At 39.7% G+C, this 27209-nt stretch overlaps 2 protein-coding genes across 2 annotated transcripts in view; one reads left to right on the forward strand and one right to left on the reverse strand.

The window, feature by feature from the left end:
- LOC124172715 (zinc finger protein 70-like) overlaps positions 1-18542 on the reverse strand; it is a 48354-nt gene extending 29812 nt beyond the window's left edge. The window contains exons 1-4 of the mRNA XM_046552184.1: positions 18120-18542; positions 17717-17854; positions 13150-13290; positions 6806-6937 (exon numbers count right to left, since the gene is read on the reverse strand). Of these exons, the coding sequence (XP_046408140.1) occupies positions 6806-6937; positions 13150-13290; positions 17717-17854; positions 18120-18275 (567 nt within the window). The 5' untranslated portion in view covers positions 18276-18542. The remainder of the gene's footprint in view (positions 1-6805; positions 6938-13149; positions 13291-17716; positions 17855-18119) is intronic.
- A 630-nt stretch (positions 18543-19172) lies between these two features.
- LOC124172694 (zinc finger protein 16-like) overlaps positions 19173-27209 on the forward strand; it is a 40914-nt gene continuing 32877 nt past the window's right edge. The window contains exons 1-2 of the mRNA XM_046552155.1: positions 19173-19615; positions 19855-19980. Of these exons, the coding sequence (XP_046408111.1) occupies positions 19457-19615; positions 19855-19980 (285 nt within the window). The 5' untranslated portion in view covers positions 19173-19456. The remainder of the gene's footprint in view (positions 19616-19854; positions 19981-27209) is intronic.

The raw sequence follows: 27209 nt of genomic DNA on the forward strand, positions 1-27209 counted from the left end.
TGAAATATACATATCATGCACAAAATAGCTTGCCTTTTGTTAATTTTCCTTAATAATTGTGTTTGGAAATTTCATTCAATGATTGTTTATTTGGCTTTTACGAAACGTGAGAACAAAAAGAAATCACATTTTAATATACAGCAGACTCTCGATGATGCAACAATGCAACACAAAGAATCCATTCATTACACGGCTACGGTATATCCTTGTTGCGGATTATCCGTGCATGATTTTCACTGTCGCTCAATTTTTTATGCGATATTTATTTTTAAAAATCGGATGCAAAATCATCAGAATTACGGCATTAAAGGCCTGGTTACGTGGTACATGAGAATGTACAAGAAAATGTGAGAATGTCTGAATCTCAGAATGAACGCGAAAATGCATCGTGTAACCACGCAAAATGTAAGAATGTATGAATTTCTGAACACCTGCTCTAATTTCATTCAGACAATCATACAATTTGAACTCAGAGTCACCTGGTGGCAGACTACGAAAACGACACATTCATTTCATCTGGCTTGTATAGGCGACTTCTTTGCTTACGTACGGCCCCGATAGTTATTTGATATGATCTTGCTTGACTTGGATATCTCACTGATTGGATATGGGTAGCGAAAGAATGGAACACAAGAAAAGGGGATGGGTAAAAGGAAGGATCAGATGGAAAGGCCATTAATGTATGAACCGCGAGAATTGTCCATGAATGAGATCCAAATGATCGTTAAAAGGTCATAAAAAAGCATGTGATAGGCAAAGAAATAAGTTTCAAGTACTATTTACGCTGTAATTACTCGAGTTCCTGTTTTTGAATCAAGACCGAATGCAAAACGAGTCGAAATTTTAGGTGTTGCGTTGACATGCAGCGAACGCTATGGGCATCGCAGTAATAAATATTGAATTTACCTTGCCAAAAGCCTCATATTTCTAGTATATTCCTGTAGCGTGCGCCGATTCACAGGAGAAGGTTGGAAGGAAATAACGACACACTCGCTTTCAAGACTAAAATTCAACTGCCTTTATTATGTCCTGTTTTTTATATTACAAGGCTTAAGGGCACGAGAAAATTTTAAAATGTGCTTTTATTATGGAACACTACTATCCAACAAAATTTGAACGATATCGGCGAAAGACACTTTGTGAATATTCCTTGTTAGGGGCTCCTTGTGACGAGAGGCCGGCCGCCCATTACATTCCTTATTTTTCTCCGTGGTTTAATCGTAATCAGTATTTATTATCGTAAACAGCCAATTTCCTTATGATTTGATCCTACAATGGGTAGAATGATACATACATTTATAGAGTTGTTTACAAAGTTAAATAAGTAACTTGATAAAATCCTGCGGTAACCATGATTTAAGAGTGTACTTACGTTGAGGATATCCCGTTGACAATATAGATAATGTATTTGACTCCATTCTGTGAATCATTAACCACTTATTCCTCTTATTTTTGTCCTTTCGAACACAAGCAAAAAACTTCTCCGGCGAGTAAATAGAGGTACTAGACGACGGAGCACTTCATATGGTTTTATGGGATACATGATTTATATGGTTTTCACACGTTTTTCTATTGTAGGTCCATGTTGCAATACACTTACTGCATTAAGCAAATGATGTAGGTGTGTAACGTAGATCACAATCTGCAATCAACTTATTTTAATTTAATCTTTCCAAAGCTCCCCAAACAATCGCCTTTATTTATTTCAATAACGCCTTGGCAACCCAAAATATTCACAATCCGAAGTTTGACGTTAAAACAGCAATTATATTCGCCAAATATGCGTTTGAGGCCCCACATAGACAGTTTTTCTATCCACTTCCTAGGCCTGTCATCAGTGGATACCGTGCCGTGATGTAACGTGCGCACGCTCCGTCACGTGTTTTCAAACAGTCGATGAAGATTATTTTTAAAGACTCATATCTCAGCTATAAAACATTATTCATCCACGAAATTTTCGGCTAGTACATTTGAGGTAAGTATCTTATTGTTCTAGTACTTTTAAAAAAGTTTGTATGTTCCCCATTGGTTTATATTTGAAGTTGAAATAATTTGTTGCGCATTTAAAATGTACGAAAAAATGTCCGAAAAAATGTACCGTGTAACCACCTACTCCTGGATCTTGTCCATGAGAATGTACAAGAATCTGTTCAGAAAACCATTCAGAAAAATGTACAGATTCTTGTACATTCTAATGTACCGTGTAACCAGGCCTTAATGCTAGGATGCACCGGACTTATTATTTCTGTTAGAATCCCATTCGTAAAACAGAAGTAATTGCTTGCTAGCTGCATTCACGGGAGCACCGTGTTCCTGTTTTCCAAGCCTCGCAGTGCGCGACAGCACTCCGTGATCACGGATACGATCACGTGCACCAGTTGCAACCTGGGCAACTTGTGTGAGACGCGTCTACGTGGCGTGGTGCCTGACAGTGTAGTTTCCGACGTCGAGCAGTGGTTTTGAAGCATTGGTGCAACCTACATTTCTGTATCCATGATCACAAGGCCACGGATGTGTGGTTTTCGAAACCAGGCCTTTCATGGAGCATTAATAATACGAGTACAACCGTGTTATTGCCGCTTAAAAGATCGCGAACTGGCAAAGAAAGTTCTCATTGAGTCTGGGAAGCACTCTTAAATAACAGAATAACTGCATAAATAATATATTGTTTGTTTTAAGTAAGTAATGAACATTGCAAGACATTTAAGCGAAAGTTTGGGTTCTCCATGTTCTCCGATTATTCGTGCCGTCTCTCCCCATCATTAGCCATTAGGATAATCGGGAGTGTAACTGTATCTACTGCTGTCGTGCGGATTATTGAAACTTTTTTCCTCGCGTGTAGCCATCTAAATAAGGGTGCTTCTTATATGCCATCAAATACAGTAAGAACACTGGGAATAGGCATGGTGATATCTTTACAGGAGCAATGAACAAATAGGGTGGTTTCCTATTATTTTCTTATTGCCTAAATCGAAAGATTATTACTCCTGGAGTACGTATATCACGCTTTTAGATTTTTAAATGACGATACCTATTTTTTGCGATTAAATGAAAAGTGATTATTTCAAGCGCGCATAAACGCGACAGCTAAGTATGAATGCCGGGAAAACTCTGTGTGACGTCCTTCTGGTTCCCGCTGCTGCAAGTGAGGTGACCTTGGGGTGAGGCTCTGAGCGCTGATACGACGCAGGATGCTAGCAGGGAGCAGAGTACCCTGCTAGCTGGTGGCACTTGGCTTAAAATAAGGATTATTAATACCTTATCAAACGAAGGAAACTTTCCGACCTTAGCCAGTTTTAAGAGGTGATTATTAAGACACGTTTCCCTGAGCTCTGTGCCTCATGCATGCATTGTTAATCTCAGACGATGTAAAACTCCTATCTACTCGTATAGAAACTAGGTCCCTGTGGCGTCACGTGGAGTGGCATCGCATGGGCGCCAATCTGTCCTTTATCAAATGAGGTTAAAATTGACCATTGCCATTCGTCTAAACTGGGATTTCTAAAAACCAAATAATTTGTATATTATGAATACACAAATGGTGGGTAATGAATCGCAATCAATGCCTTTCATTTAATTTGATGAAGGAAACTACCCTATTGTACGAAAAATCAATAGAGAAAAAATCATTCGCCTTACTTCAATGCATAGGCTAGCCTCAAAGGTGCCATATGTGGAATTTCAGGTACGCTTCAATATTTTGAATGTTTGTAACGCTAAAAGAACTTATTGTTCATAAAGGGTTCCCAGTCTAACTACGTTATAAAATTAATGATTTTTTCCAGGTTTTCACGAACTAAATGTCATCAAATTCACGGTTTTGTAGATAAGGCATTTCAGGTAGAAATATTGATCACATAACAATCATCGGTCGTACGTTAACTAAAAACGTAACAAACGCATTTAACTCTGAGAATGCAAACGCAGCGATGAAAGTATCCTATCTTTAGGAAAATTCAGGTCCGGCTAAAGGGTGTGAGTGGGAAAATGGAGAGAGCAGGGTGGCAGGGAAGTGAAGAAGTGCCTGATTTTTTTGCCAGGGTTAATGTCTTCCAATCGCAGGCTTAAGGTCAATGTGCTGTCAAGGCACACGGACCAATTAATAGTTGCGCTTTTGAATACACGTGTGCAGAAAAATGGGTACAGACAGTATCCGCACGTGACTCGGCCTTGAAACATGACCGATATACAGACTTTTCTTTTAATCTGTCTATCGTAGTTCTACAATCAAGTTTGAGAGATTTTTAAGGTTCATATGACAAAATTCACGGCTATTTACAGGTTTTTTTTTTCACGGTAGACAAAAGTCACGGCTTATTCACCGTCGAGTGAGAACCCTTACATACAGTACACTCCTGATTATCGTAATGGCTAATTTTGGGGAGAGACGGCACGAATAATCAGAAAACAAGGATGGATAACCCAAACTTTCACTTACATGTCTTGCAATGTTCATAATTTCCGTAAAGAAAACAATATATTATTATTTATGCAGTCATTCTGTTATTTTAGAGTGCTTCCCGGACTCAATGAGAGCTTTCTTCGCCGGTTTGCGATCATTTTAGCGGCGATAACAGGGTTGTACTCGTATTCATGGCTGTGTGATCACGGATAGAGAAAAGTGGTTTGCGCAAATGCTTCAAAATCACTGCTCGACGTCAGAAACTACACTGTCAGGCACCACAGTACGTAGTCGCGTCTCGCACAAGTAGCCCGGGATGCAACTGCTGCAGGACGTGTATCCGTGATCACGGAGCACAGTCACGCACTGTGAGGCTTAGTAACAGGATCACGGTGCTCCCATGAATGCAGCTAGTGTGCGATTGCTTCTGTCTTAGTTTTTCTATCGTAAAAGTTATCACTGTGGCTGCTCCCAGTATACTTAATATACCGTATAAGCGTGTGTAAGAGGCGCACCCCTATTTTGAGCATCGAAGCTACGAAGAAAAAAATTTTGCAGCATTTTTTTAATACTATCGCGCAGCGTTGCAGACGCATATTCGATAACTGTCGAAATTCCATTACGCCTAGAATTTCGGCAGTTATCGAATTTTCCTCTTTCAATATTAATTGAAAGAGGAAATTTTGATAACTGTGGCGGTAATAGCGGCATAAGAGGGAGCAGAAAGAGTTCCGATCCTCTCTTCGCGTACGCCGTTGCTCTACAATGCTTGTCCTATTCACGAACAATTTTGTTTAACTGCTCTCGCAGGAGTATTGCAATAGAATTGCAGCCGTGGAAAATCTTAAGGCAATACACCACAGGCACATAGCATGAACCTTCCCAAGAGCTTGGACAACAATCGGGGCAATCTCAGTGCCGTAGGTTAATAACCACGTCGTAGATTTAATGGAGCCACATTCGGCCCTCCATTAGCCAATGCCTCTGCCGTTTTTTTCCTTTCCAAGACCCCACAGGAAAATAGGACAACATCAAGTTACAGGGGAACAATGGAAACGTGTTTCATCCCTACCCCGTCTCACCAACTGACCTTGATCGATCTCTCAGATTATGGAAGCCAAATGCTAGGCGAGTCATCTACTGAGCCCGAAGATATCTCGAAAGCTTTCAATAATTGTAAGACACGCACGAGGTTCAAAAAAAGAAAGAGATCTAACGCGACGCATATCTGACAGAATTTAAGTTTTTTCAGCTCTAATTGTTTGACACAAAGATTTATAGTTACAACAAGGCTAATAATATACAAAATAGTCCAAACAGGACAATTTCGGAAGAAGCAAGCGTAGCATAAGCACATTCAAACAAGACGAGACAGACTGGAAACTTTAGGCAACGCAAACTGCATGTATCACATTGCTGCGCCTTCGACCCTTCGCTTTGAAGGCAACGACGTCATATGCAAGATCGGACGTGTTCTTCCCGTGCTCCTTCACTCATAGCCTCGCAGCTTGAAATACGGAGGGGAGGGAGCGCGCTCCTTCCCCTCCGTATTTCGTAGCTTGCTTCGAAGACGGAGGGATCGCGCTCCTTCCCCTGGACCTCTCCTTACGCGCTCTTCACTTATAAGCATTTCTGATTTCTTCCATCCACAATTTAGTCCAACAATGAACACACTCGTTTGAATTTTTGAAAGCGCAGGTTTTGATACCAATATAATTTTCAGTTGCAATAATCCTCATATTAGCGTCTGAAGATGATTTTTGGAAAATCAGGTCCTCAGCATAATGGAAATTACTCGGCAAGACAGATGTTGACTATTAACCAGGTATGTCCTTCAAAACTATGCAATCTCTACGTTGGATAAGCGATTACTATATGCAGTATAAATGCCGCAGGATGCCCACTCGTGGCAGTAAATTTAGTGCGCCCTCCGGAGCAAAAAACCCTGCGCGATCTTCCATGTTCACCTCTGGGGTACCGACGTGACGGCGCGATGCTTACAAGAAAAGCAAACAGGAGCATTTTAAAAATACGTCACTAAGGGAGAAACTCCCCTGCCTGCCGCTTGTTTTTGACCTAGGGTTTCAGATGACTGACTCACACTGGAAACCAAGGCCGCTCAGTTCCCCTTAGACTTGCGACCAGTGAAGGGGAGGGGGGAAGATAAGAAGTTTGTGTAAGAGGCGCACCCTCATTTTCGGCTGCAATTTCTGGGAAAAAAGGTGCGCCTCTTACACGCGCTTATACGGTAAATACGTCACAGCATAATGTATTATGATTTAACCTTCTTCTTCTTTCAGTTATTTATTAAAATGATTCAGTTAGCATTATATTATCTATTTATCACGATCACTTTACCACTTAAGTCACCTTGGTCAACCATTTCACCGCAGTGGAACATACCTGGTCGGGCAACACCAAGGGCGTACATTCAATGTACACGGCCGTTCCTCCGTAGCACTCCCTGGAGCCGGTGGCGCCCTCGTCCTCTCCGCCATTATCTTCTTCCTGTGCTCCACTCGGCACAGGCTCCTTCTGAAAAGAATCCAACAAAAGAAATGAGAAAGTGGCCACAGAAGTTACAGGCCAGCTGATGAGATTTGTCCGATGACAGTTTGAAAAGAGGGGCGTAGTACCCTCCGCTAACATGGTTTGCAGCGAATCCCTTTCCACAAAAAGCACCTCATACCCTTGCCTAGTCATACAACATGGTCACACGCATATATCGCACTGAAACAAGCCAGTACCACCAATACAAACCCTTTCTTTGAATTTATGGATTTCTCCATTTTCCGGGTTATCGTCGCGTTTCGTGGTCAGAGGTGACGACAGTTTTGCCAGGATTCCACCAGGCATCTTCAGGTCGAAGTGGTGCTTTCCGTGTTTTTTCCACGTATGTATAGCTCTCCCTCCTGGCGGCCGCGGTGTTGTTGCCCGGTTACCCTTGCTGCTGCGTCATGATTGGTTGGATTTCTAAACACTCTCTTCCAGGCGTTGGTTATATTGCATCCGTCTTCTCTATTGAAATTTTTGGGTATTTTGATGATCTCTATTGCCTCCCTTATCAGCCTGGGGTAATACCTCTTTCCTTTTGCGATGATTTTCGCTTCGTCAAATATTATATTATGCCCAGGATGCAGGTGGCCGCCAGGAGGGAGAGCTATATATACGCGGCAAAAACACCGGACGCACCACTTCGACCTGAAGACGCCTGGTGGAATCCTGGCGAAACTGTCGTCACCTATGACAAGGAAACGCGGCGATAACCCAGAAAATGGAGAAATCCACAAATTCTGTACGGCACGGAAGACTCTGAGACAACCTTTCTTCCAATCACCAAAACAAGGGGTTCTGTTGACGAATATTTCTTGGGCTCTTAGCCAGGGTAATGCTTTTATATATTTTCATTTTTTTTTGCGTGAAATTGGACTTCCATAAAGTAACACAGCCTTGAGGATGGGAGAGAAGTCGTCTCCCAAAACGTCGGCTTGCATAAAAGCATTAACCTGGCTGAGAACCCGAGAAATATTCATCAGAAGTATTCACCAGAAAAAATTAAAATCGTTTATTAAGGGATTCTTCCTTTGGGTCCTTCATGATCTTTGTCCCTTCCGGCTACTTTCTTCACAAAACCCTTTTGTTTACATGTGACGTGGGAATTTTCCTTTCTTACCTGATAGCCACGCCCCCTACCCCAAACTAGACCCTTCTGTCATTGGATGACTCTCGGTGGCCGGACTGTAAGGACACACTTGGCTTGAACATGGTGCACTTGAGAATGTATTTGACACAAGAAAAAGTGTCGCACAAAAATAAATTTGGCTGAAATATTGCGTTGTCTTACGAGGGTTGTTTTTTAAGTAAGGGCCGTTTTTTACATAAAGTAAACTAAAATTATTTTTTTCAAAATTCTTAAATTTTTGGAATTTTCATACTTTTCTTTATATTTCCACATAGTTACCTTGTTTGTTTAGGCACTTATCATACCTTAAAACTAAGTTTTGAAACCTCTCTTTAAAGAAGTTTGCCGCCTGCCCTGACAACCGGGAGTTCACGCAAGATGCCGTCTTTTTCTCTCAATGGCGCATGGCCGGGGTTGCACAGTAGCCTTATGGGTTGATCGTCCTTCCTCGTGCCATAAAGTCCGCTAGCAAAACACTGCGCCTGTCCCAGAACACCGTTGCCTTGATTTTGCAGTGCGACAACGTTGGTGATCAAAGATGGCCGTCCTGACGATCATCATCGTCATTGTGAACATTTCTGCAGCCATCTTTGAATTCTCCGACCCATTTCTACACTTAACCTTCGCTCATTGCATTAGCAGCATACACTTCACAAAGCTTTGGGTGAATGTCTGTCAGCCGAAATGTTTATTGAAGTCATAAATCGTGTCACTGGCCGAATCTCACACGCGGCGGGCGATTCAATAATCTTACACATTTTAAAGATCCACAGTAAAGCGTAAAGGTTGGATACAGAAGTGCAACTGACACATGCTTGTCTGCAAGGAATGCCGGAAGGTGGCGCTCACACTCGTTATGGACGGCGAGCGAACTACTACAGTGTACAGCAAAACGGCCCTTTCTTAAAAAACAGCCCTCGTGTTTAACTTACTCTTCCAAATTGGTAGCGAAGTTGCTGATTAAATCCATCAAACTGAACTCCATCAACATCTCATCTCACCTGGACATAGAAATTTTTAAGAAACTTCTCAATAAAAAAAAAAATTCCATCATTCTGTGGGTTTAACAAAAATGTTTGTAATTTCTCGCAGTAAAATTTATGCTACTCAGTACATGAATACCTACATAAATAACGTTGGGGAACAATGCTTAACTTATTTTCTGTTGATTTAAATATTTGAGCTGCTTTAGGGTAGAATAGGCATGCTGATTTATAAAGTTTAGTTCGTTTGTTCCATGGCAACCGGTCTCAATGTACCTCAAGTATGATCTTAAATGTTGGTTCTCATGTGATTTCTTGGGCACATTCAATAAAATTATCCTCACTGACAACCTAGACTGGTTGGATTATATAATGAATAAACTATCCACTGGCATATTTATTATAAGAAAGCTGGCTGAAGTAACTACCATTGATACTCTGAAGATGATATAATATGCCAAAATATATCCTCACCTAACTTATGGCATAATCTTTTGGGGTAATGCTAGCTGCAGCCACAAAGTCTTCTCTATGCAGAAACGTGCAGTGAAAGCCATGCCCAGAGTTTCCATGCAATCACCAGGGCTTACCTTTTTATGATGATCTGAAAATTCTAACATTCCCATCACTATACATAATTAACTTTGCCTCTTTTGTTAAAAATAACCCTGAATACTTTCCAAAAATAGTTCTCTTCACAATCACGCAACCAGAACCACCAATGACATTCACCTCAAAGACTACCCCAGCACTTTCTGCCAAAAGGACCCTTATTCTCCCTATCAAAAATAAACAACAAATTATCGTATGATATCAAATGTCTTCCATCTACACCCTCCAAGAATGCTTTGAAGAACTTTCTAATGGGAAACAACTACTATAGCCTGAAGGATTTTATGTTGGGCTCTGAGTAATCTTTGCCCATGAGCCACAAAAATTGTAACTTTTCCTTTTAACTGTAAAAATTGTAAATATTATATCACTTCATTTATTTGTAACTATTACTTTAGTTTGACGTCTTCCAATGTCACCGGAACATATGTGATCTCTAGGAACAATAAAAATTTTTATTATCATTATTTTCTTCTACCACATTAAGTTTTTTCACCATTCCTATGGCTATTGTGACCTCCCTGTGCTAGATTGAGCATTGATAACAGGAATTTGATCTAAACTGTGAAATACACCAAATAAACACCCGACAAAAACATGATACAGTACAACCTCGATATAACGACACCCCACGGTGCACTAATAAACACTCGCTATAGCGAATTGTCGCTTTACCGGAGGTGGAGCAAATAATAGCCAATATACCTGTTGCGAACAGATATACAGGAACAGGAGTGGTGCGGCGACAGATAAACATCTATCCGATAAACGTAAGCATAAATCCAGACGAAAGGCGATGTTTTTTTTCATCACTAAATTTCCTTACTCAAATAACGACTAACTATTCAAACAATTTATAAGCGCCGCACTGAATAAAAATCATGCAAAGCATTGTTTCGTCCATCATTATATTTATCGAACGACAGTTCACCACATAAATTAAAGACTGAGCAGCCTTGCCCCATACTCCGAACTACAGTCCAGCCAGTGAGATTTGTCTGATGACAGTTAGAAAGGATGGGTGGAGAATCCTGTGCCAGCACGGTTTGCAACCAATCCCTGTCCCTCAAACGCACCCCACACTTCATTTCTTTAATTAATTTTTTTTTTAATTAATTTCATAACTTCAATTAACTTCATTTCTAACAGATCGCTAGCAATTACAGAGGTTAAGGAGTCTTGATGAAAGTCTTCCGGCGGTGAAACCCTCGCTATGGCGAGAGCCAACACCGAAAGGGTCTCGTAAAAACGAATTTTTTAACACGCTTATTATAGGGTCAATTGATGGTGCATCGGCTATCTCTCGTAATAGCGGGGGTGTCGCTATAGCCCGTACTCGCTTTAACGAGGTTCCACTGTATACATATTGAACCGAGGTCATCTAAACTTGCTAGTGAAGGACCATATCATAAAGGGGCCAAACTTTTTAACTTACTACCACCAGATATTAAAGCAATCCAAAATAGCAACTCATTCAAGCACAAATTAAAAACGCTTTTAATCAAAATTCAATTTATTCACTAGATGAGTACTACGACTTGTGTAAAAAAAAAGTTAACAAAAAGAACTCGACACCTTGCAAGCCATAACATGTATATATGTCATCTGTCTTTTATGTTTTTATCTCATGTGTTGTTTGTCCACTATATGACAATTTCTATGTTACATTTGTAACCTAACAGAAATGAAATTATTATTATTATTATTATTATTATTACTAATGTGAGGTTGGTGTTTCCCTTTCTTACCTGGCAACCTTGCCCCCTACCCTTTCTAGCTGTCAACGGACAACTCTCGGCGGCCAGACTGCAGTGGACGGCCTTGGTGCGGGCAATTTTAATTCCTCCCATGTCAAACCAAAGGTCGAAGGTTCAAGTTCCACTCTGTTAAAGCCTACCAAACACTGACTTAAGTGCTTTTACATGTGCTGTCCAAATAAGGTAAAACACGCTAACAACAAATCTCAGGGGACCTTTGTTCTATTTTGTGATAAACAGGCTTTCATTACTGTAGGCTGCATATTCCGGGTTTCACCGCGTCGTGGTTGCGTTGGTGACAACAGTTTCTCCTGCATTCCAGCAGGCGTCTTTAGGCCGAAGTGATTATGCCGTGTTTTGGCCGCCGTTATATAGGCAGCCCAGTGGTGTAGGTTCGCCCTGATTGGTCGCCTTGCGGCCAATAGCGTAGGGGTATGGGGCGAAGAGTCTCTTCCATGTGCTGTGGACTGCGTAGCTATCCTCTCGATTGAAATTATGAGGATGTTTGGATATTTCAATCGCCTCTTGGATGATCCTCGGAAAATATCGATATTCTCTGGCGATAACTTTTGTTTCTTCCCAGTTAATGTCGTGTCCAGGTTCACTGAGAGTGTGCTCGGCCACAGCCGACAGATGAAATTGTTTGTTTTTCACCGCTCTTCTATGTTCTTGAATGTGGCACTTCACAGCTCTCTTAGTCTGTCCGATGTATGACATACCTCAACTGCATTCAATTTCATAAACTCCCTCGTAGGCGTGAGAAGAGATACGGTCCTTAGGAGTCGGAAGAATTTCTCCAGTCTTCTTAACACAGTTGAAGCGTGTTGTTACGTCGAATTTTTTGAGGAGTCTCGCAAGAACATAGAAGAGCGGTGAAAAACAAACAATTTCATCTGTCGGCTGTGGCCGAGCACACTCTCAGTGAACCTGGACACGACATCAACTGGGAAGAAACAAAAGTTATCGCCAGAGAATCCCGATATTTTCCGAGGATCATCCGAGAGGCGATTGAAATATCCAAACATCCTCATAATTTCAATCGAGAGGATAGCTACGCAGTCCACAGCACATGGAAGAGACTCTTCGCCCCATACCCCCACGCTATTGGCCGCAAGGCGACCAATCAGGGCGAACCTACACCACTGGGCTGCCTATATAACGGTGGCCAAAACACGGCATAATCACTTCGATCTAAAGACGCCTGCTGGAATGCAGGAGAAACTGTTGTCACCAACGACACCACGATGCGGTGAAACCCGGAAAATGCAGCCTACAGTACCAGCGCACCGCGGAAGCCTTCGCATCAGGATTTCATTACATCCACAATGAAATATTTCGCTCTATAAATAAAAGTATTTCCGGCAAATATTTCACAATTTGTCCTTCTTTAAGCAACATATCCATAACGATTAACTGATATGTATGGTACATAACTGTACATAAAAAAATGTTTCAATTTTTGCTCTAATAGGGTAGTTTCCTTCATCAAAGAAAACGAAAGGCATTGATTCCAATTCATTACCCAACATTAGTGTATTCATACTATACAAATATTTGATTTTAGAAATCCCAATTTAGATGAATGTTAATGACTAATGTTGCGGGGGATACATCCCCTCTATAGTTATGCCACTGCTGCCCTGAATAGATGTATTTATTGGTCAATTGTGGTTATATATAAACGTATATATTAGTCAAAACAATGTCAATTACCTGATTCTCTTCAGCCAGAGGGTCCGACGCATCATCTGTTTCTGCTGGTACTCTGGATTCCATCTTGGCAATGTCACCCCCACCATCCTCCTCCTCATACTCCGCCACTGGAACAGACTCGGCCACAGCCTCCACGGGGTACTACAAGACAGACAAAGCGACATGCAAACCATTACTTAACCTTCTTAAAGCCGTTTCACACGGGGCAAGTCCAAGGCCGTAGCCGGGGGGGGGGGGGGGGGATCAAGGGGGATTTCCCCCCCCCCCCTCCCCCAAATGAAAAAAATCAAATAGATACTTTATGCTCGCTTGGTGCTCACACGACGATATTATATAGCTGCACAGGGACATATAGTAGTCCAATGCGACTTACGTCAATAATTATCCAAGCGAATTTGTTGGTGCAGTGTGTGTAGTTATAGTGCAGTGTGTGAAATAATAGTGCTGTGAATTAGTAGAGAGGTGAGTGACTTATGAGCCTCCTGAGGGACCGCAGAATTGACATCGACACCGAGGAGTTAATTCATTTGTTCGCTACAAAGAAAGCTAGAAGTCTAAATTCAATTTTATAATAATATTTTTTATATTTTCCTTCAAGGGTTTATAATAAGTATGTATATTTATCCGTACAAGCTATTTTATTTATCTTATAAAAATAATTTTATATTTGTCTACTATTCCATAACCCCCCCCCCCTCCCGAAAATATTTTCTGGCTACAGCCTTGGGCAAGTCATAGTGCAATCTAACGTAAGCACAAAGGCGCAATCAAAATTGCATCGCTTAAAGCAGTGCATAGGGGTGCCTCTCATGGGCCAACTAAACGCATGCACCCGGGTGAAAAAGGGACAGAATCATAAAACTAGATATACAGTACACTCCAAATTATCCAGGCTAATGATGGGAAAAGACCACACGAATAATCATGAAACACATATATCCCAAACTTTCACTTTAACCTTTTCGAGACGGTGGAGTTTTCGTCTTAGCTTGACTGCTGTATGGAGCCCCAAGAGACTCTTCTTTCTTGTGGTACGGAGCATTTTTGGAGGGCATTCGTTAAGAAGGGTCTCGCTGAACCTTTTCGACCCCTCCACTCAGGGATTTCGCATTATCTCGGACTCCGAGAGTAGTTGTGCTCCCTCCTTTCCGGATTTACGACCATACCTGCAGCATTGGTTCGCCGTCAACTTATGTATTGCTTAAATGTTTTTAGCAAATGGATAATTGTTGCCTGCACGTAAATTGCAGGCTGAATTGATTTCCTCATTTTTTTCTGAGCATTGTCAAATTTTAAACAAAGTTCTAAGGTCAATATCAACACATTTAATGCAGCAACAATTTCCATGTTTATGTTTACACAGAACTCGAGATATAAGTTAATTTTTATCGTAGAATTTTGTTTAAAAATTGTAAACGCTGCTCAAAAGACAAATAATTCAATTCTTAGTTTATTTTTCCTGAGAAATGAACAATTATTTATTTGGAAAACTGACTGGATAAACAATCGTGTGACCGCTGTCCCTTACCGCTAAGAGGGGTTATAAAAGACGAGGGGTCCGGATACCTGCTCCCGGATTCCGAGGGTAAATCCTAAACCCCGCAGGGTTGGGTCCCGAGACAAAGAGAACGTAAACCCGCATCCGTCCTAAAAGGGGAAGAACTAGAAAAGGTATAGATACGGCTTTCGTTCTTCTGGCTAGAAAAATCTCACACGTAAATATACGGCCGTCGTCTTCCAGGTCAGGAAAGGTCCACACGTATATATGCGTGTATAGTAGGGAAAAAGGTTAACGTCTTGTGATGTTCATAATTCAATAAAACAAAGAATTTTATATTATTTACGCAGTTATTATTTTATAGTGCTTCCCGGACTCATTGAGACCTTTCTTCGCCAGTTTGTGATCTTTTTAGCGGCGATAACATGGTTGTACTCGTATTATTAATGTCAAAAAACGGAAGAAGTCTTCTTTACGTCTTTAAACTATTTTATTCGTCTTCTATATCCCAAGGCCGCAACAACAATCACTTTTATATTGGCAACGTAAATAAATAACAAAACAAACATTCATCATCACCTTGAACGTAAAAATGCAAAACCCTACAAATATTAATTTTCACATTACAACACCTCCCCTCGTTCGAGGATGATGGAAAGGAACACAAAAAACATCATGCATAAACAATACGTTGGCAACGCCTATTCGAATTCCACCCAGGCGCTGCTTATTTTGTTAATAACGTATTCTAACAATTAATGCTCCATATATGAACTGGTTTTGAAAACCACGCATTCACGGCTGCATGGGGAAATTTTGTTTTGTGTGAAAGTGGTCTTAGGATTGAATCATGTACATATAGAGTTATAGAGCGGTTTCCTATTATTTTTTTAAAGCCCAAATCAAAACATTATTACTAATGGAGTGCGCATTTTACGCTCTTAGATTTTCAAATGACGATATCTATTTTTTGCAATTAATTGAAAAGTGAAATATTTCAAGCTCTCAAAAACGCGACGGCTAAGTAGGAATGATGGGAAAAGTCGGTGTGACGTATTTCTGGTTCCAGCTGTCGGCGTGTGAGGTGACCTTGGGACAAGGCTTGAGCGCTGATACGATGCAGGCTGTTAGCTGGTAGTGCTTGGCTTAAATAAGGATTATTATTCCCCTATCAAACTAAGGAAACTTTCCGAGCATTGGCAGTTTTAATAGGTGATTGTTAAGAGATGTTTCCCTGAGCTCTCTGTCTCATGCATGCATTGGTAATCTCAGACAATGCAAAACTCTTATCTACTTGTATAGAAACTAGGTCCCCGTGACGTCACGTGGAGTGGCATCGCATGGGCGCCAATCTGGCCTTTTTCAAATGCGGTTAAAATTGACCATTAACATTCATCTAAACTGGGATTCCTAAAACCAAATAATTTGTACATTATGAATACACTAATGGTGGGTAATGAATCGCAATCAATGCCTTTCGTTTTCTTTGATGAAGGAAACTAACCTATTCTCTAACATACGAGCAAGATAGGTTGACAAGAAGTTGTTCGTAAGTTGATAAACCTATGCAAGGCATTGAAAATTTATCCAGCAGAATGCAACGCTGCACTACAATTTTGCATTAGCTCACGGCCATTCAGATTATTTTTAGTTTCGCTGTACCGGCGTGTTGACAAGTTTATTGTTGAGATTATAAGGCATGTGACAGTGAAGCATGCAAATAGTTGTCAGTTTAAGTAACAATTTTAGCCACATTGCAGAATACAGAATATATTTTGAACTGACCCACAAGTAACAACAAATTAACGGATGATGTCATCAGATGTTGGGGGGGAGTTTCATTGTTGATTCTGATGCTATTGAAGTATGTAATCCAAGCATATAAACGCAGCCCGTCAAAATCAACATCGACCAGTACTGTTTTAGCGAATGCCTCTTTGGTACCTTGTACATAATTTGGGAAATTTTTTGGGAGCTCAGAGAAATTTTTAAAAGATTAATCCATTTTACTTAATTTGATTAATATACTTATAGAAGAGGGTAAGGATTAACAAAACTACCCCACAGAAAGCCATAAAAATCATCATTGTGAACCATTTATCTTAAAAAAATTTCTGGGGGAGGGCCCCCGCACCACGCACTTATCCTGGCGGGTATACCACACACCCCAGGTGTAGTTGCGCCTAAAACCCCCCCTAGCCTTAATTCCTAGCTGCGCACCTCGTTGGGTGGCTACATGATGCATTTTGGCATTCAATCTCGAGTGCATACATTTAGAAATTAATCTGTAAGTATTAATGTACCATGTAAACACGCCTTTATGGTAGCCGATGTGAACGAATCACTATTCCTTAGCTGAGATTAGCAGGGGCGCAGCTAGGAATTAAGGCTGGGGAGGTTTAGGTGCAACTAGTACCGGGGTGTGTGGGGGTATGGAATACCTACCAGGATAAGCAGCAGGTGCAAAATTAATAAATTGCAGAAGTGTAAGATAAATGGTTTAAAATGGTTATTTTTACGGCTTTCTAAAGGAAATTTTATTAATCTTCACACTATTCTTCTAGTAATATCTATACAATTAAGTAATTAATGGATTAAACTTAAAAATTTCTCTGAGCTCTGGGGGGGGGGGGGGTTTATCCCCCAAAATCCCCCCTCGCTGTGCTACTGGAGATTAGAACCTACATATGTATCTATTACCTATTTAATTGTGGTCGCAAACGTTTTCGTTCATTGTTCAAAGACATGGTTTGAAATGTAAAGTAAGTGAAAATCCTAAAGTAGGCGAAAATCTGACTAAAATTGGTAATTCGATAATACTCGAGTCCAAATATTTTTTTCCTTTTGAAGGATGTCTTTGAATGGATATCATCAATAATGAAAGGTTAAATCGATAATGACCAAATCAATATGAGCAAAGAGTAGATCATTGTATAATAAACAATAAACACCCGATAAACAAACAATAAACACCTACCAAGGCACCAATAAAATTACCTGAACAAAGATTACATCCATGAAACAATAATATAGACATTCAATGATCATCACAGCAAAGGATCCACTAACCGTGACAGTTTTCTCCCGTAAACGTTTCCTCAGCTCCCTCGCAGATTTTGTACACATGTCTTTGAATGCTCGGAAGTCAACGAGTTTCGCAAAGCAGGTGCGACAGACTGTTCCAGGCAGCCCATCATCCTCCGATATCTGTTAAAGTAATCAACACCGGAAATAAAAAATAATTTAATACATAATAAGTAAATTTATATAAAAAATACCAATTATTATTGATGATAGATAAGAAATTGAAAGTTATTCCAATGACATTCCTCCCAACGAAAATAAGATGCACTATGCTCTAATTGAAGACAGTACCGATTTTACTCATGATACGCGAATGTATCGATTCCATGCTATAATCTCTCAACCATAAAACGGCAAATTTTTTTATGTAGTCAGGCAAAATACTTACCTCCAAATTTAGAAGTTCCTGTATAGCCTTGCCAATGGATATCTTGGATACATCATTGGAAGGGAAGATGCTGAGATAATATTCACGATCCCTCATGCAAAGCCTACAAGTTTTTTCAACCTTCATGGTTTTTCGACCCGTAGAGCGGCTTCCCATGATGAAAATGAACTAACACACGATTATTAAATCAACGCACGAACCCGTACACACAACAGAAAATGCAGGGACGTTCTAACTGCTACTCTACTATATGTTCGGATTAAAATGCCAATAGGGGCATTCTCAAATTTATACTTATTGCACATTCGACATAAGTTTCAATTTTCAACACATCTATTCCAGTTTATAGCCAAGATAACACGAAAACGTTGACAACAACAGTAAAGGCAACTGACCCTTTCCATTGACCTGCATAAATATTGCATTTTGTAATTCTTATGTTCCTTGTCTGACCGTTCCAAGTGGACTAAAAAGAGGTAGTGTCATTCTTTTCTTTAAACGACTGATTCCTGTCGCCACTTCGGTCGCTTTTTAATCAGTTTTTAAAAACACCCGCAAGACAGCGGTGAGTGCAAAGCGATCCACATTTTTTCCAATGCAATTTTTTTGAAGATTAGTATTTTAAATATTAAGGAATATCACAAAAAAGTTAATTTTAAAATATATCACATCATTGCGAACACAAATTTTGTTTATATAAAATTTTTAGGTGAAAACCATATCGCTTTTCCCTTTAGCGATACCAGTGGCGACTTTTGTAAACTCGTTTAAATGTGCGGAGGGTTACCAAATGTAGATGCTGATTTAAAATTCCTTTGCTGTAATGTTCATGGGCAGTTCAGTCATAAATCCAACAATATTAGTTCTATCTGTGCATAAAATTGTTTCGGTACTTATGACGTCATCATTGGTAGGATTTAAAAACATTGCTTTAAATACGGTTTTATGATGTCTATTGGATATTATACACTCGGAAATAATTTTAATATATAAATATTTATTGCTCAACTTTATCTTTAATAGTAGGGAACAATTAAAAACTTATTCTCAATTCATTGGCGGTCGTTGTTGAGGCCAATTTAGTTACGGCGCTGAGTGGTCAAAGGTATCATCGAACTACCCATAGCCACTCTAGAGAAATCTCGGTACTCTAGTTCGTGTAAACAACCTCGGTTTGTTATGATAACATTTTTGTAGCAGTTTCGTCGTATTTTCCTTTGAATTGCAGTGATTTTTTGCTCAAGTCGTGTTTTCGAAGAATACATATGGGTGTCATGATTTGATCTTGTGCATTAGAGAGACGATTTTTCATCGCGTGCTTTCAGAGAATCATCATTATGAGTAGTCAAATAGTTGTTGTCCCAGATTTAGCAGAAATTAGTGCTTTGTGCAGACTTTGCATGAAGTATAGTGAATACTATATTAACATATTCATACCAAATAAGGAATTTGAGGTAAATTTCGAGAAGACCATACATGATCTACTGACTTTAAAAGTGAGTACCACGCATCGTTTACATTTGCAACGTCTTCGATATTGAGAATGTTTCCAGTAATAATAATCTTTATTTGAATTATTAAATATTTGTGGCCTTAAATTGGCATATATTTGTCATAGCCGTCAATTCTTCTTTGCCGTACGTGAAACAGGGAAATTCGGTTTCAAATAGTTGCCGTAGGACGAGCAATTATGCCTCCTGCCTTTATAGTGATCATATCTTTTCCTTACCTTTAGGTTGCCCTTGGCGATGGATTGCCATGCACTGTGTGTCTTCAATGCGTGGGGAAGCTGAAGGAATTTAGGGATTTCAAAGACCTATGTTTAAGTTCTGATGAAGAACTGAAGAAATCTTTAGCCAGTGTAAGTAATATACTTTGTCTGGTATATCATTATTGTGCCGGGCTCGATGAAGAAGAAATTGGGGTGGTCTCTAGAAATTCAACATAATCATCCTCTTTTGTTAAACGTTATTGTATTAAATATTTACCAGTCGCCATCATTCATTACTGTTTAATATGGTCTCGTTCATCATTATTTTTGTCCGTGATACGCTGAAAAATATTTACTTTTTTTACGTTCCTCGATCCGTTTTTTACACTTCCGGAACTATTTTCTTTTTTAATTAGACACGAGATCTAGAAGTTCCTTTCGCAGATAAGACTAAGACTTTCAATGAGAAGTGGTCGAGGGAAAAACGAATTTCTATGCCTTCGTTTGGCCAAACCTCTCTCCAAAATATCCGTTTCTGTCTGACCTCGATATACAGTGTAATTTTCTGGGGATCAATTTCACTTTGAATAACATTGTACATAGTCATTACACTAGGTCACAAAGTGATATTCATCACAATTTTGTATGCACCAGAGTTGCTAAAATGGGGCCCAAAGAAAAGGGTATCAAACTTTTTAAAAAATTACCAACAGATAATAAAAATGTGAATAATTCTAATTTGTTTAAAGCCAAGTTGAAAAAACTACTTCTGTCTAAAATGTATTATTCAGTTGATGAATACTTTGACGATGCATTTGAACTCTTTATGTAAATATGTGAACTGGTAATTATTCCTGATTGATTATATCTGTATTTACATGTATTATTGACGTGCGTTATATCTTGTTCATTACTAATGTACTAGATCGTTGGGCAAATAAAGATATTATTATAATGCACATACTGACTATCTATGGTCAGTATTTTCCTCAAACATTACTTCATATTAAACAGAACATACATATATACTACTACTAGGTCACTAGGTCTCTAACTAACCTCAACTCTCTTGGTCTCAGATCACCTCGTGCCAGTATTTAAGGGTTAAATTATGCAAGCTTTTCTGCGGTAACATTTGGTCCTGGAGAAACATTAAAGTCCCTGATAAAATATCCGCAATTTTTTGGACATATGTATCCCCGATCGGGGTTCATTTGCGTATGTTTTTGTGGAATCAATTATTGCAGGGATTACCCTCAAGTATCCCACCAAGTCTTGTTCGAAATGTTACCAGCTGAAAGGGAATGGGTACCTATTAGGTGTAGCTTTTATTTCAGTGGCCAACGCTCAATACTTCTCGAGATTCAAGCGTACAGTCCGGCCGGCAAGAGCTGTCTGATGGCACTTTAAAATGAGGGCCCGAGAACCCTGCGCCAACATGGTTTGCAACCAATCGCTGTCCCCAAAATCCACCTTACACCCTTGCCTAGTCGTACAACGTTGTCATATGCGCATGCAGCACTTAACCCTTTCGCTGCTGTTCAATCTCCGAAAACCTACTCCTCACATGCGGCGAAAATGTTAAAATGCGTTTCCTGGGCCCATGGAGCAGGTACTTCCAGGATGGGTGTGGTACACCCTCCGAAGGGTCGCTAATCCGCGGCCCTATCCTTGACGAGCTCACCCACGCAGGACCGTCTCTTCGACCCTACCAGCAGGGGGCCTACCTCCCGAAAAATGACCGCTCTGACTGCAATTTGAAAATCAATCACTCAATCCAATCATCAAAAAATGATTGTTTTCATCGCAATCCTGCCAATCAAGCAATCAAACATGTCTTTTAACCGTGTTTCTACGATGAAAAATAACGATTTTGTTAACTTTTCTAGAAACGTGGCTGCGGACAACCGGAAAAATGGCCATTTTAGCAAAGTTAACAATACCGTTATTTTTCATCGCAGAAACACGGTTCAAAGACGCACTTGATTGCATGATCGGCAGGAGTGCGATGAAAACAATAAGTTTTTGATGATCGTATTGAGTGATTGATTTTCAAATTGCAGTCAGAGCGGTCACTTTTCGGCAGGTAGGCTGCCTGCTCGTAGGGTCGAGGAGATGGTCCTGCGTGGGTGAGCTGGTCGAGGATAGGGTCGCGGATTAGCGACCCTTCAAAGTGCTTCGGCGAAAGTGCTGACCGCATGGCAGGGAGGAAGAAAAAGTACGTCCACAGCAGTCTGCCGTGCGGACGTACTAGGTACGTCCACAGCAGTGAAAGGGTTAAGCAAGCCTGAACCACCAAACAAGCCCTTTCTGCAAATCGCCAAAACTAAGGATTCTTTTTTTTTGGGTCCTTCACACTCATCGTCCCTTCCGACTGCTTTCTTCACGGAACTCTTTTGTTTACATGTGATGTGGGCGTTTCCCTTTCTTACCTGGCAACCTTGCCGCCTACCCTTTCTAGCTGTCAACGGACAACTCTCGGCGGCCGGACTGTAGGAAAGTAACAAGTATGTAAATGCATAAGTAATGCAACCTGCATCACACCAATGGACCCTTAACCTTCTGTGATGCCCAGTGTTGGAATAGGGTACTTTCCTTCATCAAAGGGAAAGAAAGGCATTGATTCAATTCGTTACACACCATTAGTGTATTCATAATATACAAATTATTTGGTTTTAGCTATCCCAAGTTAGACGAATGTTAATGGTCAATTTTATCCTCATTTGAAAAAGGCCAGATTGGCGCCCATGCGATGCCACTCCACGTGAAGTCACAGGGACCTAGTTTCAATAGGAGTAGATAGGAGTTTTACATCGTCTGAGATTGCCAATGCATGCATGAGGTGCAGAGCTCAGGGAAACATGTCTTAATAATCACCTATTAAAACTGCCTATGGTCGGAAAGTTTCTTTCGTTTGATAAGGCACAGTAGATTCCTGTTAATTGGGACATATCAGGACTTGTGCACTTTGCCCCAATTAAGCGGCTGCCCTAATTAGGCGAACTATCCTGTATATGGGCATAAAAAACTTTGAAATGGTAGAAAGAAGACTGAAAAATGTTTATAATGCAACATAAGTTAATTATACTAATAATTTATTTAATAAATCAGCGAGTTTAGATAATTTTTTATCATTTTTAAGAATTATAACATTTTTGTTAAAAATAATTTTCACAGCCACGGGCGACGCTGAATGAATGTCTTTTACTTAGTCCTATTAAAGAAAAGTCCTATCCTCTTGCGGATAGTATAACAACAAGAGCTTTCAAAATAGGGCAAGAATAGGAACATTTGTGAAAAATAAGAGTAAATCAAAGGAGGAAAATATAAAAAAATAGTGTTCTGGAAACAAAAAATTTTAATTTCACCACAAGTGTAGCGTCTATGTTGCCGAGTCATGGCCCAATAAAGCGGCATAGGCTGTCCCAATTAAGCGGAGAATACTCTGGGATATTCCTCTCTATTGGGTTCTGTTCTTCAAGATCTGCCCCAATTAAGCGGCTGCCCCAAGTAACCGGTGGACCCATTAAACGGAATCTACTGTATTAATAATCCTTATTTAAGCCAAGCGCTACCTGCTAGCATCCTGCATCGTATCAGCGCTCAAAGCCTCGCCCCAAGGTCACCTCACTTGCGGCAGTGGGAACCAGAATGACGTCGCACGGGGTTTTCCCAGCATTCATACTTACCCATCACGTTTTCGCGCACTTGAAACTTTTCACTTTTCATTTAATCGCGAAAAATAGATATCGTCATTTAAAAATCTATAAGCGTGAAATATGTACTCCAGGAGTAATAATCTTTTCGATTTAGGCAATAAAAAAATAATAGGAAACCACCCTATTCACGGTCTGTTGATAAGCCATTTTAGGCCGAAATATTGATCACGCAACAATCATTGGCTCACGTTAACTAAAAATTGAACAAACGCGACAGACACCGTGAATGCAGCAAACGCAGCAATCAAAGTGCTATCTCTCTCCTGACGTCACATATCGTTTGCAAGATTCAGCTCCGGCGAAAGGTTGCGAGCGGGATAAATGGAGGGACCAGGGTGCCAGGGTGAAGTTGAGAAGAGTCTGAATTTTCGCAGCTGTTCATGAACAGTTTGGTTACCTGTCTTCCGGCTTTGGTACAGGCTTAAGATCAATGTGTCATCACGGCACACGGACCAGGAATTGCGCTTCGAATATAAGTGTGCAGACAGAGATGGGCAAAACACACGTCAAATGTATTTTAGATACAAAATACAAATTACTTTTAAAATCTGTATTTCAAATACAAAATACAAATTACTTCTAAAAATTGTATTTTCGATACTAAATACAAATGTAATTTCAAAATACTCTATTAAAATACAAAATACATGCCTTCACCGAAGTTCATATCTAGTAAAAAATTAAAATCAATTCAAATATGAACTATTTTTAGAATGAGAGGCTCAAACATTCTTACAACTTATTTATAAGTAATTGGCAATCAGACCATTATCCAGGGCAAAATCTCTTAAATAATATGGGGAATATATGGTAATAATTTGTTTATTTCACTAGTCTCACTTACTCCTCCTTAAAGCTCCTTTCCCTTCAAAAGCAATAATGTTTCAAACATAGAGACTGCTAAATTTCTTCTTTTGCAATTGCGAATAAATCCTGCAAAAGAAAATAACCTTTCCACTGGAGCACTGGATGTGAGGCCAGAGTTATAACGTAAAAACAACTTTTTTACAGCCGGATATGCACTTAACGTTGACAGACATTTCGATTTGTCACCTAGAAATTGCAATACTTCAATTTCATTCCTATTTAAAACATTGAATGAGGAATGTCCCGGGTCATCTGAATAGGTTTATACAGAAGTAAATTAAGGGGCAATTTATTGTCCCATAGATGGCAGGCTAATACTAATTCGGTATCCCTGCCATATCGTCGCGCGCTCTTACAAATTACACACAAAAAAATTACATGTATTTTGATTTTGAATGTATTTTAAAAATACAAATTACTCTTTAGATGTATTTTCATTACAAAATACTCTCAGAAAATGTATTTCCGATACAAAATTACAAACTACAAATGTATCGAAAATACGTATTTCAAATACAAGTATTTTCGATACTGCCCATCTCTGTGAGCAGATAGATGCGTGGACAATGTCTGCGAGTGGCAAAATTTCCATCACCTCTGAGCAAAATTTCCTTCGACGCTCAAATAAATTCAGGTCGTTACATAGTTTATTAAAGGAATTACAAATTCCATTCAAAGGGACATTTTTACAAAAGTCACTTTTAACCCTTTGCGGTCCAACGTCGAGGCTGTCTCGACAAGTCTAGTTCTACGAGCTCTAGGCTTGTCGTATAGAGCTGTGCGAGAGTCTCGTCTCGACGGTCGAGACGAGAAATTCATTTCTCGACATTGTCGGGACGAGACTCTCGGTGCGGCGAGAGTCTCGCCTGGGTCGAGAGTCTTGACGAGAGTCAAGAAGTCTCGCCCCTTCGAGATTTCTCGACATCCGTCGAGACTCCCGAGCAAGGCGAGAAATTCCGATGAATACCGCAATCAGTCGTTAATAGAGATTACTGGGGTATCCCTTACTACTTTTATGGATTTATATAAATATTTTATTTATATAAAAATATTTTATTTAATTGAAAATTTAATCATATTTTATTACTTAATCAACCAAAATTGACTGGTAACCATGAACCTTAGTTACCATAAATAAACATTTCAAAAAGATATATAAAATTCTATTGAATTCAATAGAAAAAATAAAATATGCTTAAATTGTCAATGTCAATCTTATTTTATAACTATTTTTAGTTTTGGAAATATTTAATATAAAATTTGAATCATGGAGTGTAGGTCTTTAAATTGAAATGTAAATTGTGCCAACGTTTCCGTTTATTTACAATCCATTATCAGGGCTTGTAATGAAATTGAGCAAATAATTTTGATACACAGGCATGTTAAAGAGTTACATCAATGTTAAATATTATAGTAATATAATAGAAAAGAAACATTCACTTGATCATTAAAAAAAAAATAGATCATCGTTTATTTCTATAGAATTTTATATATTTTTTGAAATGTTTATTTATGGTAACTAATGTTCATGGTTACCAGTCAATTTTGCCTGATTAAATAATAAAATATGCTTAAATTGTCAATGTCGATCTTATATTACAACTATTTTTAGTTTTGGAGATATATATGATGTCTTAAAATAATCTTTTTGCTAAATTATTTTCAATGTCTAAAATAGAAATAGTGTTATTTTTTCGAGGAAGCAGGAGTCTCGACGGGTGTCGAGAAATCTCGAAGGGGCGAGACTTCTCGACTCTTGTCAAGACTCTCGACCCAGGCGAGACTCTCGGCGCGGCGAGAATCTCGTCCCGACAATGCCGAGAAATGAAATTCTCGTCTCGACCGTCAAGACTCTCGGGTGGTCGAGAGTCTCGCACAGCCCTATTGTCGTAGCATCAGGTCTACCTTCAAGTTGACGGCAAATCCGCTAATCTCTTGAAACATTGCCCTTTTATAAACCGCTTCGCCTAGATGTCGAGCTCAACTCGAAGTAACACCTGATGCTACGACAAGCCAAGTGCTTGTAGCGCTAAACTTGTCGAGTCAGCCTCGACTTTGGACCGCAAAGGGTTAATATGCATAGCATGAAAATTCGTCTTAATGACCTTGAAATATGATCGAAAAATCCATTTTTCTTTTAATCTATCAATAGGGTAGTTTCCTTCATCAAAAAAAACGATAGGCATTGATTGCGATTCGTTACCCACCATTAGTGTATTCATAATACACAAATTTTTTGGTTTTTGAAATACCGGTTTAGACGAATGGCAAGGGTCAAAGGAATATTTCTCGGGTTTCCCACCGGGTGTCGTATCGGGTTGTAGTTCCCAACGTTTCCATGACTAAGTCCGTCATCGTCATCAGGGGTTAATGTTGAGCCAAGTTTTTTCTCCGGTATTTATACACATGAGGGCCGTTCAAGTGGGCCCTGATTGGTCCTTTCTGAATTGGGGTGATTTATAGTGATTGATCACTGACTTCCACGTATTACTTAACTGGAAGCCTTTGTCTCTGTTTAGGTTCTTTTGGTGTATGTTGATTTGTATGGCTTCTTTGACAATTCGATCCCAGTAGTTGTCTGTGCGGCATAGCACTTTGGTACTTTTAAAATCCACTCGGTGACCGAGGTCCAGGCAATGCTCTGCCACCGCTGATTTCAGTGGGTGGAACAAGCGTATGCATCGTTCGTGTTCCGTCAGCCTTTTTTCTATGGTGCTTATTCCACCTACTCCAGGAGTACGTACTCCAGGAGTAATAATCTTTCGATTTAGGCAATAAAAAAATAATAGGAAA

The sequence above is a fragment of the Ischnura elegans genome, assembly GCF_921293095.1.
Source record: "Ischnura elegans chromosome 13 unlocalized genomic scaffold, ioIscEleg1.1 SUPER_13_unloc_2, whole genome shotgun sequence".
Taxonomy (NCBI): Eukaryota; Metazoa; Arthropoda; class Insecta; order Odonata; family Coenagrionidae; genus Ischnura; species Ischnura elegans.